Source organism: Calliopsis andreniformis, chromosome 2 (genome assembly GCF_051401765.1).
Source record: "Calliopsis andreniformis isolate RMS-2024a chromosome 2, iyCalAndr_principal, whole genome shotgun sequence".
NCBI lineage: Eukaryota > Metazoa > Arthropoda > Insecta > Hymenoptera > Andrenidae > Calliopsis > Calliopsis andreniformis.
In genome coordinates this window covers 11398801-11412783 of record NC_135063.1, presented here as the reverse complement: position 1 = coordinate 11412783, position 13983 = coordinate 11398801, and the positions used below count along the sequence as shown (strand labels likewise).

The 13983-nt window shown below is 41.6% G+C and overlaps 1 protein-coding gene across 1 annotated transcript in view; it reads right to left on the bottom strand.

The window, feature by feature from the left end:
- Positions 1–4034: 4034 nt before the first annotated feature.
- Ddr (discoidin domain-containing receptor 2) overlaps positions 4035–13983 on the bottom strand; it is a 143926-nt gene continuing 133977 nt past the window's right edge. Inside the window, exons 16-18 of the mRNA XM_076389685.1 lie at positions 11416–11557; positions 5012–5161; positions 4035–4520 (exon numbers count right to left, since the gene is read on the bottom strand). Coding sequence (XP_076245800.1) covers positions 4359–4520; positions 5012–5161; positions 11416–11557 — 454 coding nt within the window. The 3' untranslated portion in view covers positions 4035–4358. The remainder of the gene's footprint in view (positions 4521–5011; positions 5162–11415; positions 11558–13983) is intronic.

Genomic DNA, 13983 nt, shown 5'->3' with positions numbered 1-13983 from the left:
ACGCTTCCACTGCGTAAATATGCGCGAAAAACAAAGCTCGTTTACCAAAGGAGCGACGAGCCTCGGTTTCTTCCTGACGATAAAAACCGATCTCCCAGATACCCGCGATCCCTGGAATTCTTCCGAGACAGGAAACGAGAGTTCGAGCTTCCCTCGAGAATCGGGGAGCTTTTAACTAACTACTACTTTACCAATACTACTCGCTGCTTTTCAGGGTGGCCCTGTATTTCCGTATTACCAGCTGGAAATTATTCGCAAGAAGGGAAAGGTCGAAAACAGAAGCACTGGGAAATGTTGATATTTTGAAAAGGGAAAATTTTCGAATGGAATACTGAAGCTTGAAAAAGAGGTTTGTGAATACTTACATGTGTTCTTTTAAGTCTACTTTTGGAGTCGAATAAGGTTGGAAATATTTTTCCTGAAATTAAAAGTTTTTAAGGTGGAAATGGAGAAAATTGTAATTTGAGAATCGAAATGGAATGCTGAATTGAAAGTAGGGCAACTTTGAATAAGAATTTCGTGTCCTAAACTCGAAGGAATCGGATGATATCGCGAAGTAACAGAATTTGTTCATCAATCAAGCTCATCGTTTTGAGAAACCAAAGCTCGTCGTAGTTACAATTAATCAACCACTCTCATTTTACGCTGAATTAGAGAACTAAGCCGCGCTTACTCGCGGTCTTCATTATTACAAACTGTACAAAGTGTTCCACACGATTCATAAAATTATCGATACAATGGAATCGATTAGTTCAATGAGTTCTCCTCGTCGCTTAATCTCCAACGATTTTCGATATATTTATATATATATATATTCTTTTTTCTTGGTTTTCTCTCTCTTTCTCTCGTTCTCTTTCGCTCATTCACAAGCATTCGGTCCACACGATAGAAATTCTTCCTACAAAAAGAAACGCTTTTACGAGAAAAACGAATTACATTGGATATGTTTGATTCCACGATATTTACAACAGAATAAAATTCCACTTACATTAATCCATTCGATTTCACAATGGGTATACTTTGCATTAAGACCCACGCATTTTTCGCGTCTCCAGTCAATGGAGCATACATATAATCACCTTTATCCAACGAATGATATGTTAGCGGTAGAATGTACGATTCTGAATTAATAACATTCAATTCTTTCCACTAATTAATAATATCAATGTCGATACTGGGTACTGTGAAAGAAGCTCGTTTTATCTCTGTCCCATTTATCAAACACGAATTCGGCAGTAATTTCAGATGAAACATTATAAGTAACGAAATATTTCATCGATATTCTCACGATAACGATCTCATTCATAATTAAAGATGAAAAGTAGCTAAAACTTCCTTTCGTTCTTTCATATATGCAATTAGAAAACACGTTTGTTCTTCGATTCAATTTGTAGGAAGTACTGTATGCATATCTCCGATCGTCGCCTCGATCATGCAGAAGGCGCCCGTAAAGTCGCCAATAAAATTGCCATCAATAATATTTCATTAAGCTCATCAAAGTGGATATGTACATCGATCCTCAGCGACGCGACTCCCCGAGTTCTGCACGACCGAGACAAACGTCTTTTCGTACCATTCTCCATTCTATCGTTATCCTTATTGTTACTCGCGAAGCAGCGCGAACCATCCTTTGTCATCGCGTCGAAGGGAAAGGTTTCGAAAACGAAATTACTCTCGATATGATAGGTTCCCTAATAGCGTGGCAGTATTCCTTACTGTTATCGGTCTTAATCTTATATCATATTAAATTACCAACGTCGTGTCATAGACAATATCGTAGACTTTTCCATATGCAAAATTGAAATCTCTCGATTAATCTCGGGAACGACGAACGTAGTCCTGCAAAAGGACGAGTAATGTCTGTCTGGTCGCGTTGGATTAAGAAAACTTCGAGTGCCCTTTATATTTAATGATTCATGACTCTGGGGAATTCTTTCCACGTAAATAATTGATGAGTCCTTCTACCGAACTACATCCTGTCGCGTGCACGTTTATCACTTAGGTCTCTTGTCGCGATTTGTATTTTACAGATCATGGGAGTGAGAGTTTATTCGAGTAACGTTATAAATTCCAGAACAACGCATCGGTATACGATACGATCTAACATCCTCTGCATTAAAGGACTCACTGTAACAATTATAAGTTTCTCATTGTTCCACGCTGCCCACGACCCCTTACCCGATGAACGTTCTTCCATTGCGACCATTCGTTAAATTTTTCCTATTTTAAATATTCATACAAGTACTCCAAGTATAAATAATAAAAAAAATATGAATCGTGTCTGCATTAGATTGAAAAAGAATATTTGAATATAGATCAGTTGATTTAAAATAGAAGTCCTTAAGGTATGAACACACTAAGCAAATGAAGTTTCCTAATTTCTTCTATCCTATCAATATTATTAAACCCATTCCAAACTCGAATTGTCCATAAATTATTCATTGATTCCTTCTGTGCTACACCCAGAAATCTTTTTCGGGAAAAAGGATGCAATTTAATCCACAACAGTAAAAACCATCCCCCATTTACATAGTCGATCAGCTATTCGCGGCGATCGCAATGAAAACGAGAATCGATGTTCGATTATCCGCGACGGCAATCTTCGAAGCGTCCGTCGATCTTCTAGAGGCAAAAATTCGTTCGTAGGAAAAGCAAACGAGAACATCCAGCGGGTAAATGGACCGTGTCTATTCCTTCCTATAAACTTAACTTCAGGTCACACGAGCTTCTCCCTTTCCTGTCCCCTGTCCCATCCCCCTATCCCCCCTAGCCCAGATCGAATCACAGTGCATTCGACTGGTGGTTTCGTCGGATTCGTTTCTCGGGAGAGCGACCGAGTTCTGCGAATCGACGAATGCAACGAGCGCAGAACGGTCGCAGGATCGCCGAGAGGAATGCGAAGCCTTAAAAAGACGTTCTCTAATTTATTATAATAATTCATATCTATCGGTTAACCCTTTAACATTCTTTACACGCTATATATATATTTATATATATATACGAATTTTATACTGCAACCTCTATTGGTATTGTCAAACATTTATGCACTTCGGCTAAAGCGCATCCTTAAGCTTATTAGTAGTTTCAGGGAACTTAACGCAAGCCCGTGGCTCCAGGAATTCCTTTCCCCCCCTCTTTTCCCACTCGATAAACCCGTGCTCCTCTCCATACCCCCTCCCCATCGAACTTAATCGACAATCTCAAGTTTCGATACCTTCGAAGTTTTATACAAAATCTGCGCGCGATCGCTGGCCTTTCCACCTCGTCGCCGGCGGTTAATTAAAATTTTAGTAAAAAGGACCAACCTTTTAGGCGTGCTTAGTTCGCGATTCTGTATTTCGGGATGATAAATGACTTTAGGTTGGATATACTTCCTGATTCGCTTTTGAACTCGATTTTAGTGAACTCGCGTATGTACTCTATGTATTAGCTTCGGGAATATTGAATTAACGCGCAGTAGTATATGTCCGTGATTCGACCGCCGCATACGCTCTTTCGCTCGAACGAATGTAGTTCTCGTTATTACATTTTCTGATTATTGTTAAATTAAGTTAATAACATCGCTATTTAGACTTCGATTGTGAACCTCAGAGTGTGTTTTCTTTCCAGCTTTCAGATATCTGGAGGAAGTCTTGATGAGGACACGAACCGCGTTCCTCGACGAGAGTACCTACTGTAAATCATTTGTCAACGTAGAAAAACGTGTCTTCCGCGGTTTCTCGCGACCAAGAACTCTCTTCGAGCCCGTGCGCTCGGAACGTGACGCGAGTGCCATTATTAGGGGCCTCGTAAGTTTATTTGACGACAGTATCAGTTTCAGAACAACGTACACGCGATTCGCTGAACGTGTTCGTCTGTTGGCTCGCGCTAGGAACGTTCCATTTCGTATCGAATCTTTCAATTGATTCCGCGTACACACGAATACGTCTCTACTCAATTACTATTAATGAAGAGACATTTTGTCAATTAATTGTAGCCTCCAGGCTTATTCAAAAACAGACAAATTCCGATCGACTTGAGTACGAAGTAATTTGAGAAACAATTTGAGTTTTGAAATGAAATGAAAAAGTCTGCGAAACACTTACTTGATCAGTATTGATTCTATCTCGAACTAAAGAACGATTAAATGAGTCCTCGATGTGAATTTCTGTGCCATCAGCCGCGAGGTGATCGTCGACGACGATTTACCTTTTACCTTCGACCGTTCATAGATCGTCGTCTCGCATGAGGGATCACCGTGGGTACTAACTCGGCCTAAGTTGGTGCAGTTTGGTCGTCGAAGGGCTATGCCACCAATTACCGTTCAGCTCGCCGATCATAGAAAGCCGGATGAGGTTCCAGCCTTCTAGTTCTCTGTATCAGGTGTCGTTTGCGTCCCCGTGCTTGTAGCCGAGGTTCTTTCGCTGGAGAAACAGGTGGATCTCGCGGAAGTTCGGTCGGTCCACGTCGTTGCGTTGCCAGCACTCGCGCATTAGGTCGTAAATGTCCTTTGGACAGTTCTTGGGCAGGGGGAGGATAATCTGTGAAAGATATAAATATTCGACGCAATTATTTTTTGACCAAAAACAAAATTAATTGATCTTTTAAAATCGAGAAAAGTAGTTTAAGCTTCTCTGTTTTGAAATATGTCATTTCTATTGTTTGCTATTTTCTTTTGTTCTAGATACTAAGAGGAGGTTCAGATATGTGACATATGTGAAGTACAAATATTTTTTATAAAATAGTAGTCATTAATGTAAAATGTTAATACTTTGTATAATGTTACAGGACAATAGGATTTTTGAATCCTACTAGAGTTTACGAAAGGCAACGGTACTTTGAAATTCTTCTCAACAAAAATTGTTGGAAGTTGTAAGTATCAGCGAAGAGTAATGGAAGGCTTGAAAGAGGATGCAAATGACTGTATTCATCGCGGTGAAAGGTTCAGAGGGCATTTAATGCGAAGCACTCGTCGCGTGCATTACGTTAAGTAGACGAACATAATGAAAGAAAGGTATCGATGAATACTTACCCTTCTATCGTCCTCTTGGTAAAAGTATGTCGCGTTCTCGACGATGCGGTGATCAGGAAACTCCTCAAATGGCTGCTCTCTTGCGAAAGTTAGGATCTCCCAAAGCGTCACAGCGAAGGACCATACGTCGCTTTTAGTCGTGTGTCTTCCCTGATTGTCGTAACATATCACCAGAGATAATTCAATGAAATTTCGACAATAACTGGTCCAGAGGAACTAGTATTTATAACAGTTTATTTTAACCATTAATCTTGGCAGCTGATATACGTAACATACTGCCAGTATTTGCGCATTATTCTTATATAAACTGTTTCAGTGAAAATTCAATAATCCCTCCAATGAAATATTTACAAAACTGAATAAATATAATGCAACGCAAAACATTGTATTCCCAATTAAAAGGTATGAAATATACACAAATTTTCAAACTCCCAAGTATAAAAATAATTCAATGCAATGTCGATGCCTCTACAACCTGATATCATACTAACAAATCCGATTTCCACTTAAAACATGTCAACCGAAAAATGCTTGAATTTGCAGAGGAGGAAAAACAATCTAAAAAACACAGGACAAATCTCCATTACACCCGTACATCAATTTTATCACTGTCATCGATAAAATCAATATTTATAAACCCACATGTGTAATTCCACCTACGTAGACCATTCACTACACCACGCTCCAGTACCAGACCCATCATAATACATATACTACCATGCATACGTATTTAAACACTTTCACATTATTGGTAATGTACGAAATACCTACACTTTCTCATTTATACTAACTGATATTAAATATTACTCTCATCGATTTTATATTACTTTCGTACCATATTGACTTTTTTCAAACAATGTTTAATAAGAATATACTCACAAATAACTATTATAGTAAATTATTGCAAGCTTATTGCACATACTACATAAACCTCAGAATTAAAGCATTAAATAAATAATTAATTTGTAAACCTTATACAACCGTCTGAAGTGAGACTTCTAGACAAAACTAAATTACAGAATTTTATTCAGTGTATTTTACATAACGTGAAAGTGTCCAAATACTTATGCACAGTGCACCTGTACAAACCACAATAAAACAGAAACGTCAGAGCATACGACATCCCCACGATCGCAGCTCTTCCCATCAGATCGAGAAGACCCAATTCCCAGGAACAAGTTGTCGCGATGGCAGAGGAGGAGTCGGTTAACAAGGTAACAACCCGTGAAACGTGGAATAACGATCAATGGTCGGCTGTCACGGCGAGAAAAAGCTTCGGTCGAGAGGCAGCGCGGATACGACCGCGACGTGGAACTTAAGTCTTGAGCCGTGGCTGTAATTTATGGAGACCGTGAGCGCTCCGTCGGGTTCGACGAGAACTTCGACCGAGGAAGCACCACGGTGGAACGGTTACACCGCCTTCACCCTCGCCTCCGCGTTGGCAGTGACGCGTCTAGCGGTTTCCTCGGCCGAGCGTTTCCTTTTAACCGTGAAAAACCGACGTGGAAGCCGTTTGCAAGACGGTGCAAGCGTTCCCGAGCAATTCCTGGACAGTCATCGACCTCGCGGAAAAAAGGCGCTCGAATGGCTGCTAATTAATTCGCGTTTTCTCGAGCGAACGATAGCGGACGAGATAAAGCGAGATGGTCGCAATAAATAAAACATTCAATTCCCGTGGAAGCGAGAAATTGATTCGGTACAGGACTCGATTTTTCATTATCATCGATCCGAGGGGGATGGATAGGGCGAGGGGTGGAAGAGAGAGGGAGACGATTTTCCCACCTTCGCTCGCACAGGTGCCATTCGAAGTTAAAACCGATTTACGGGACGCGGGCGCGCGGCAGGTGGTATCGTTGCTTGACGAGAAATTACTCCAACTTAAGTGCTTTAGTTACGTAATTTCAGGGAACTAGACCGACCCGACGAAGACGGTACGCGCCAACGAGTTTACGGATCACGCATGTTCCAGGGAACCTTATAAACGTACTCCCTTGTATGCTGTAGCTACGAGCGCGAGCTTCGATTCCTAATTAGCTCGGGAATATGTAGCGTCATAATTAAAGTTTCTAGATTGTCTCAGGCGAAGGGGCTTCGATCGAGATATAAGTATTTTAATGAACTACAGGGTTTTTAGGTCAGGCGAGGGCAGGTTATTCGCGTCTCAATTGTTACTGGGATTGGCTTGAGCCTTGAGGTAATGGGGAAAATACTGTTCCAGTTTTTGAACTAGAAGAAAACAAGGTGTGCCACAGTCGTGGAAGATAATTGTAGAAGATATAGGGATTCATGAATTTGTTTATGAATAATTAAGAAACTTATGGTGTCAAATTCTGGAGATATTTTAGGTTTGTATTAAATTTCGTAACTAATTCTTAAGTGATACAATTCCTACTAACTTATAGGGTTAATAGACTGAGAAGTTTTCAGCTTTTGATAGTGAAACCGCAGCGATACGGTCATATTTCATTATAGAATATTAACATGATACCAGTAGAAGGTTAATTAATATTCTGAATACGTGTAAATGCATCTGTGAGCCATTCTGTGATAAACAGTAAAGCATTACACAAATATTAGTCGATAACACTAGCTTGCCTATCCACCTGTAGGTCACCACCATTTAATCACGATTACTTTGGTCAGATAGAGAAACCTGCATCACTCCCGAAAATGGAATAGGGAAAATCAGATCGCGACCAATGGGGTTTCTTCGTCGCACGCCAGTTGACCATACGTTGACCTCAATATAGAAGAGGTGGCGCGCGAGTCGAGTTCCCTCGTCGTAAAGTTTACGGCAGTCAATCTGGCGACATTAGTTTGCGCCCGCCTCGTTCAACTTAATGAAGTAGACGGTTAAATCATTAAATCGACGCTAATTCCGAATAATTCTTGAAGCCACGTTTCGCGCCCGCGCGCACGCTCGTCGCCCGTGCCCGTTTCATTAACGCAGCACAATGGCGTGGCTCGGATAAACGATGGCAATAATGAAACATTAACGGCGCAGTCAATTTGAAATGACTACGCGAACGACCGTGCAAAATACTATATCGGCCGCTCGTTTCCCATTTAGTCGAATTACCATTTAGCTATCAATTTGCCGCTGCACGGATTTCACTCATACGCGATTTCCGATGGTAATGGTTCTCGCTGATAAGTCGATGGAGATTACGGAGCCTCGGAACGGACACGAGGTTTTGGAAGATGAACACTCGATATCTGCTTCTGGTAAATTATACTATTTCCTGTTTCTAAAATGAGAGCGGTGGTCAAGCGAGTACTTGTGATTGATTAAAGTTCGATTTTGGAATTTTGTAAACGTATAACGTAATACATTTGTATAAAACTAGTAAATGTTATTAAAAATTGCAAGTAGTTAAGTTATATGGCGATTTGGATGAAGATGGAGGTAGAATTTTAGTATTATAGTGTTATGCTAACATGGAACAGAAATGTTAATAATAATTGATAAAAAATAGTTTTAGTTTGTAGAATGATTCCAGTATTCATACACTATACGTGATAGGATAAGATATAAACACTGTGTAACTAGAATTAGGAGTATAGCGTAGTGTCTGACCACACGCAGGTTCGTTCCACTTGCCTTGGGACTAGTATAGCGAGATTGAAGCTTGAAATCTATACGACATGAGTTGAAAATATTTAACTAGAACGAAAATCGTTCCTCAACCCGTGGTGCTAATCCTCGCTCAGTATTTAATAAAAAAATTATTCAATATTATTGTAAAATGTAAAACTCCTATCTTCCTAAACTCTAACTAACACAAAATCGTTTGGTATGTAGAAAGTTCCATAATTCAAACTCAACATCAACCAATAATTTTTTAAGGTAAAACTACGTATGTAGGCCACTACCTGACTGCATACATCACAAATCTACTTAACGCAAAATTCACTTAGAAAAAACACCCCTATCAAAACAGAATCCTATTTTTCACTTGAAAATATTAAAAACCTAGTTACCATAAAATCACTCATCATTCACCTAATCCAAAGCCCAGTTCTCATCCAACATCCACAGTCCCCGTGACCCGCAAACAGGATTCCAGAGCAAACCCTTTGTCTGATCAGTCATGGATTTATTCCACTTGTCGCGGAACACCAAGAAAATCCCCATTGTCAGGAGCGTTTCCTCCATCCCCCAGAGACAATTCGCATTTCCAGGGCTTCGCCGCGGATAAACACAACTTCTGTCACTCTGCTCCTGCCTACCTCGCTGAATATTCGTAGAATCGTCAGGATCTGAGCGGCTCTCGCTAAGTGGGACAACCGTGTCCGAACTTGTCTCGGTTAAGCAGAAAAATCTCGCTCGACATCGAAAACGTATTCCCAAACGAGGGCGGGCCGCCGTCATTCGCTACTTGGACAGATCCACGAGGGACGTAGAATGGCAGGTAAGCTCGATTTGTTAATACCACGTGACCGCAGACAGATCTGGCGGGCTGACGCTTCGCGGTTTCGCGGATCGATGGGCCGATATCGGCGGCCATGGGAACGAGAAATTAAAAACAGGATACGCTGTATAAAATACGTCGTCCACCGTGCAGCACTGGCCCATTCGTTACACTGATATACTAACATAACATGCGCTGCCAATAAATTCACCGTGACCGCGCCGCGGCGTTACGTGGAATACGTAGATACTTTAGCGACTTCATTCACCGAGGGAAACAGTGGGTACTAACAGTTTCATACTCCTCTGGAGGTACGACGCGATAACTATCGACTCCTCTCGGGCGGGGAAACGTGGCGAAGGAATTGTTGGACACCGCTGCTTCGTGAATTATGCAAAATTCCGACGATCTGGTTATATTTAAATCATCTTCACTGTGCTGCAGTAAGAGGACGATTTTGAGAATGGAAACTGTGGAATAGCGTTACGTCTTCTCTGGGTTCTGGAGTGTTATACTGTGTTAAAAATTTGATTTTCGTTTAACGTTCTCGTTTGAAATTTCGAGAGAATGTTAACACTCAAGTGTTTCTTTATGTACAGAGTGCTTCATTTTGTATTACAGAGGAATGTGGGTCGAGAAGTGGATTAAAGTAAAAAGTTGCAATGATTGAACAAGGTTGAAGGAATCGTTGTCATTTCAGAAGAAAATACTGGGGAATGAAGGAATCAAAGGTATTTCAAGAAGACTTGAAATGTTTCTGCTTGTTCAACCGCGACATGTGCCTTGGAAGTTTCTTCAAGAAATTTTAATTACGAAGAGTCAATATTGTATGAATGCTATAGTTGGAAATGTTTCAATAAGGCCTGTCAAACATGCGTTTTATAAGTTGCTTGAAGAGCGATAACTTATGTATTTAAATTTATATTTATTAATTAATTTACTTTCGTTGCTTGAGGAGCATTATGCAGGTCTAGGAATGCCATATTGCATTTCTTCAAGCGTTGCTCTTCTTTGCTTTGATCTTTTGAAAGAACGTCACATAATGACGGAAGTTCTTAATTAAGTGGATGGTATTAAAAATTTCCTGCTCTTTACCTACTTTCATGGAATCAAGGTAAATAATACAGCTACAGGCAATCTACAAGCAAGTATTACAGGCAAAGACTATAGAAATCACTAATCTAGTTTTTAATAAACTATTTGAATATTATAAATTTGAATATTCAAACATAATTAAATAGCAAACGTTCTGTATTATCAGTTGCCTAATATCCCTAATCTGGGCCAAACTATATCGCAACTGCTTAAATCAACTTCGAGTTCCTCGAGATCCACGTGGATCAGCATGGATAGGTTTCTGAACATGGTGGGAGGATGAAGTGGATCATAGTAGATATCGAGGCAGACACGAAGTTGAGACTCCCACGAAAGCTGTCCGTTAAACAATGATCGGTATTGTTTCCAAACTTGCTGAGAATGGGAATGGACGAATCTTGAAAGCAAATATTGATGGAAAAATGGGAGCGGCGGTCGAGGCAAGTGCCAAAATCGGGGATTCGATTTCGAACGCAGTCGAAAACAACGAGGATTTGTGAAAACCGAACCGAGCTTCATCGCGTGGATGCACAGCTACGGTCCATTTAAACATCACTAACCAAAACCAGTGCGAAATAAAGCCATTCGATCCGCCTTCGCTTTGCTTTCCTGCTCTAATTCTTTCGTTTCTCGACAGAAATTTATTTTCAATCTGTTTCATGATTTTTCTACTTAAGGAACGTAAAGAAATAATTTTTTCTCTTGACTTTTTTAATCTGAAGGTACACTAAAACCCTTCAATTCTGCTTGAATATTATTACATAGAACCTTTTCTAAGATTTTCTCGAATTGAACTTAAATATAATTCCATGCAAAAAATATTATGCTGTAACAATCACCGACAAAAACTTCCTTCATCTTGTCTCTCATTGTACGAAACGTTAATTAACAACTCACCATCAGCATGGATTCCCAGGCCATCCAACGAATGGGCAGTGGCGGTCGACCCTCGACCCGGAAGTAGTCAGCCGCGTAAGCGCTTCTTCCTGCGCCCAGATCCGACACTTTCACCGTATAACCACGGCTCACCAAGCAGTTTCTGCAACAAGCCCATAACCCGTTCTCTCGTACATCCTCTCGTTTTTTTTTTCCTTTTATTACAACAGCTGGCGCAGCAGCGACTGCATCCGTTGCTGTTTTTTGGCTGACCCACATAAGTAGCGCTAACTTTTTCAATATTCAGAATTTGAAACGTACGAGTAAATAAAGCGAGAGGAAAAAGTTATTCGATTATGCCCCATTCGAGTTAATTCCTTTCCCATTTGGCCCTCGTCATTCGTTCGTTTCGCCACCCTAGTCCCGAGCCTACCACCCTTGTACTCAGAGCGAGCGTAACTTTCGTATTGCAGAAAAATACAGTAGACGACAGGAGATAATCCGTCTTCGAGGTCGAACGGATTACTTTGGGCTCCCTTCTTCTATCGCTGGGACATGTAGGGCTACAGTATTGATAGAAAACGTGCTTAAAGGACCGTTGTCGACCTTCTCCGAAAGGATCAGAGTAATCTGAAGGAAAGACACTCTTCTGTGACAACCCATACCCGTTTGATATTCTTCGATCCTTGTTCTCTGAAAAAGTGATCTTGGATTGTGTACATGTATTCCTGTGAGGTATACACGAGCCTGCAGCGAGGCTTTACTGAATGTTGTTTGGATCGCAACTACCTTTCAACTGAAAGGTGAGATATGTTGTGAGATATGTTTCAGTGATAAGTGAGGCATTCATCTTTCTTCAATTTATTGAAAAATGTACTTTCCCTGAAATATATAGTAATTTAACCAGAAGAGTGCCCTATGGAGACGATTAATAGCTTCAATTTATTTCTCGCTTTCAAGTTACTAGATAGTCCAAGTTATAAAATTTTCTATATTTCAATCAAATGTCTCTTTAAATATTCTTAATATTTCAGATTTCTAACAAATAAAAACTCTATACCCACACTCCAATCAGATTAGATTCATAATTCCAAGCTCGCAACTTTTCGACTTTTCAACATATCGCATTCCTCCAACTCTGCTACTCTCTTTTCCACCTACCCTTTCAACATTTCATCCCTCATTTTAATCGACGCCAGCTCTGCACTGGAAATAGTTCCCTGTATAAGGCAATCCTTCGTCCTCGTGCCGCTGTTTCACGTTCTCGCGCGTTTTAAAGCTCCGTCTGTCGGCGATGCGTTCTGAAGGGCCGTTTCGCGACTGGCAAAGGGGGTCTCCGCTTTTAAGCAGCTCAGAGCAGCGAGGCGCCGTGGCGCGTCGAAAGCGATAGTCGTTCGAAGTTCCTCGCGCTGATTTGCACGTAAAACCGACCGTTTATCGCGTTCCACAGCGCACGAGGGAGCAGAGTGGAGGGGGCGGTTTTAGTACGTACCACGAGGCTTTTATTTCAACCGCGTCGCGGAGCAGCGGCCCTCGGGCGGACTTTCCAGGCAACTTTTTACGGCATCGGTGAAACAAGGGGCTCGTCGACGCGTACAGGCCGCTTAAAAATTTGATTACGCGCTTTAATTAATCTCACCGTTGTCCAGCAACGCCGCGGGGGCTGTTCCCCGCATTGAATTACGCGTCTGAGCGGCGCAAAGTGTCGGCGACGTAATGCATTTTGTTAACGATATTAATTACGAATAATCTCACGCATTGCGATCGCTAATGAGCCCGCGCGTTCGATCAAAACCTGTTCAACGCGGTCGCGAGAGTTCATAATAAACGCTGGCGTCAAACAGGGAGCAGGGATCGCGAGAGTCTTGCGTGTTCCGGGACTTCCGCCGAGCAGGCAATAACGCGTGCAAATTGTTCGCAACTCTCTGTCGTTTAATTCGCGTGGGCTCAAAGGGTCGTTTCATATCCACCGTTTTATTTGCCGTTGGCTGGTCGGTTATTGGCCCGTTTGGCCCAACACTCGTTTCTATAAATCAACAGGCAATTAATTTCACCCGCCTCGGGCCCCCCTCTCTCCTCCATCGCGCGTGTTCCCACCGTTAATGCGGCAGCGGCGCCTGCGCCGACGGGCATTATAATTAAAGTTTATGATTAGAGTTAATAATTCGAACACGTGACCTGGCCATCCCACGCCCCACCTGCTCAATTTTAATGGCCCTGCCACGCTGAACGTCCCGTTGAGCTGCCACTGGTGCCCGTGCCCTGCAGTTTCTGAATCGAAGCTGCGGCAGGCTGGAGAACCATAGCTGGGCCGGATGGAATCGTAACGAGAAGGGTTGCAAACTTTACCCTCGGATACGGGGGGAGTTGTGACACGGGAGCTGACATAATCCACCGAGTAATTTATCGTTTGATGCCGACGGGGGGAAGTCGGGTAAACCCGAGATGTATTAATTAGGAAATTGGTCGATAGTTTTGAAAGATTAGAATAATGTGTGTCATTGAGTATTCAGAAGCATGAATTAATGAGGGAGATGTGGAATTAATTGGCTCCGCGAGGTTATTTACAGGATGGGTGAAGTTCATTCT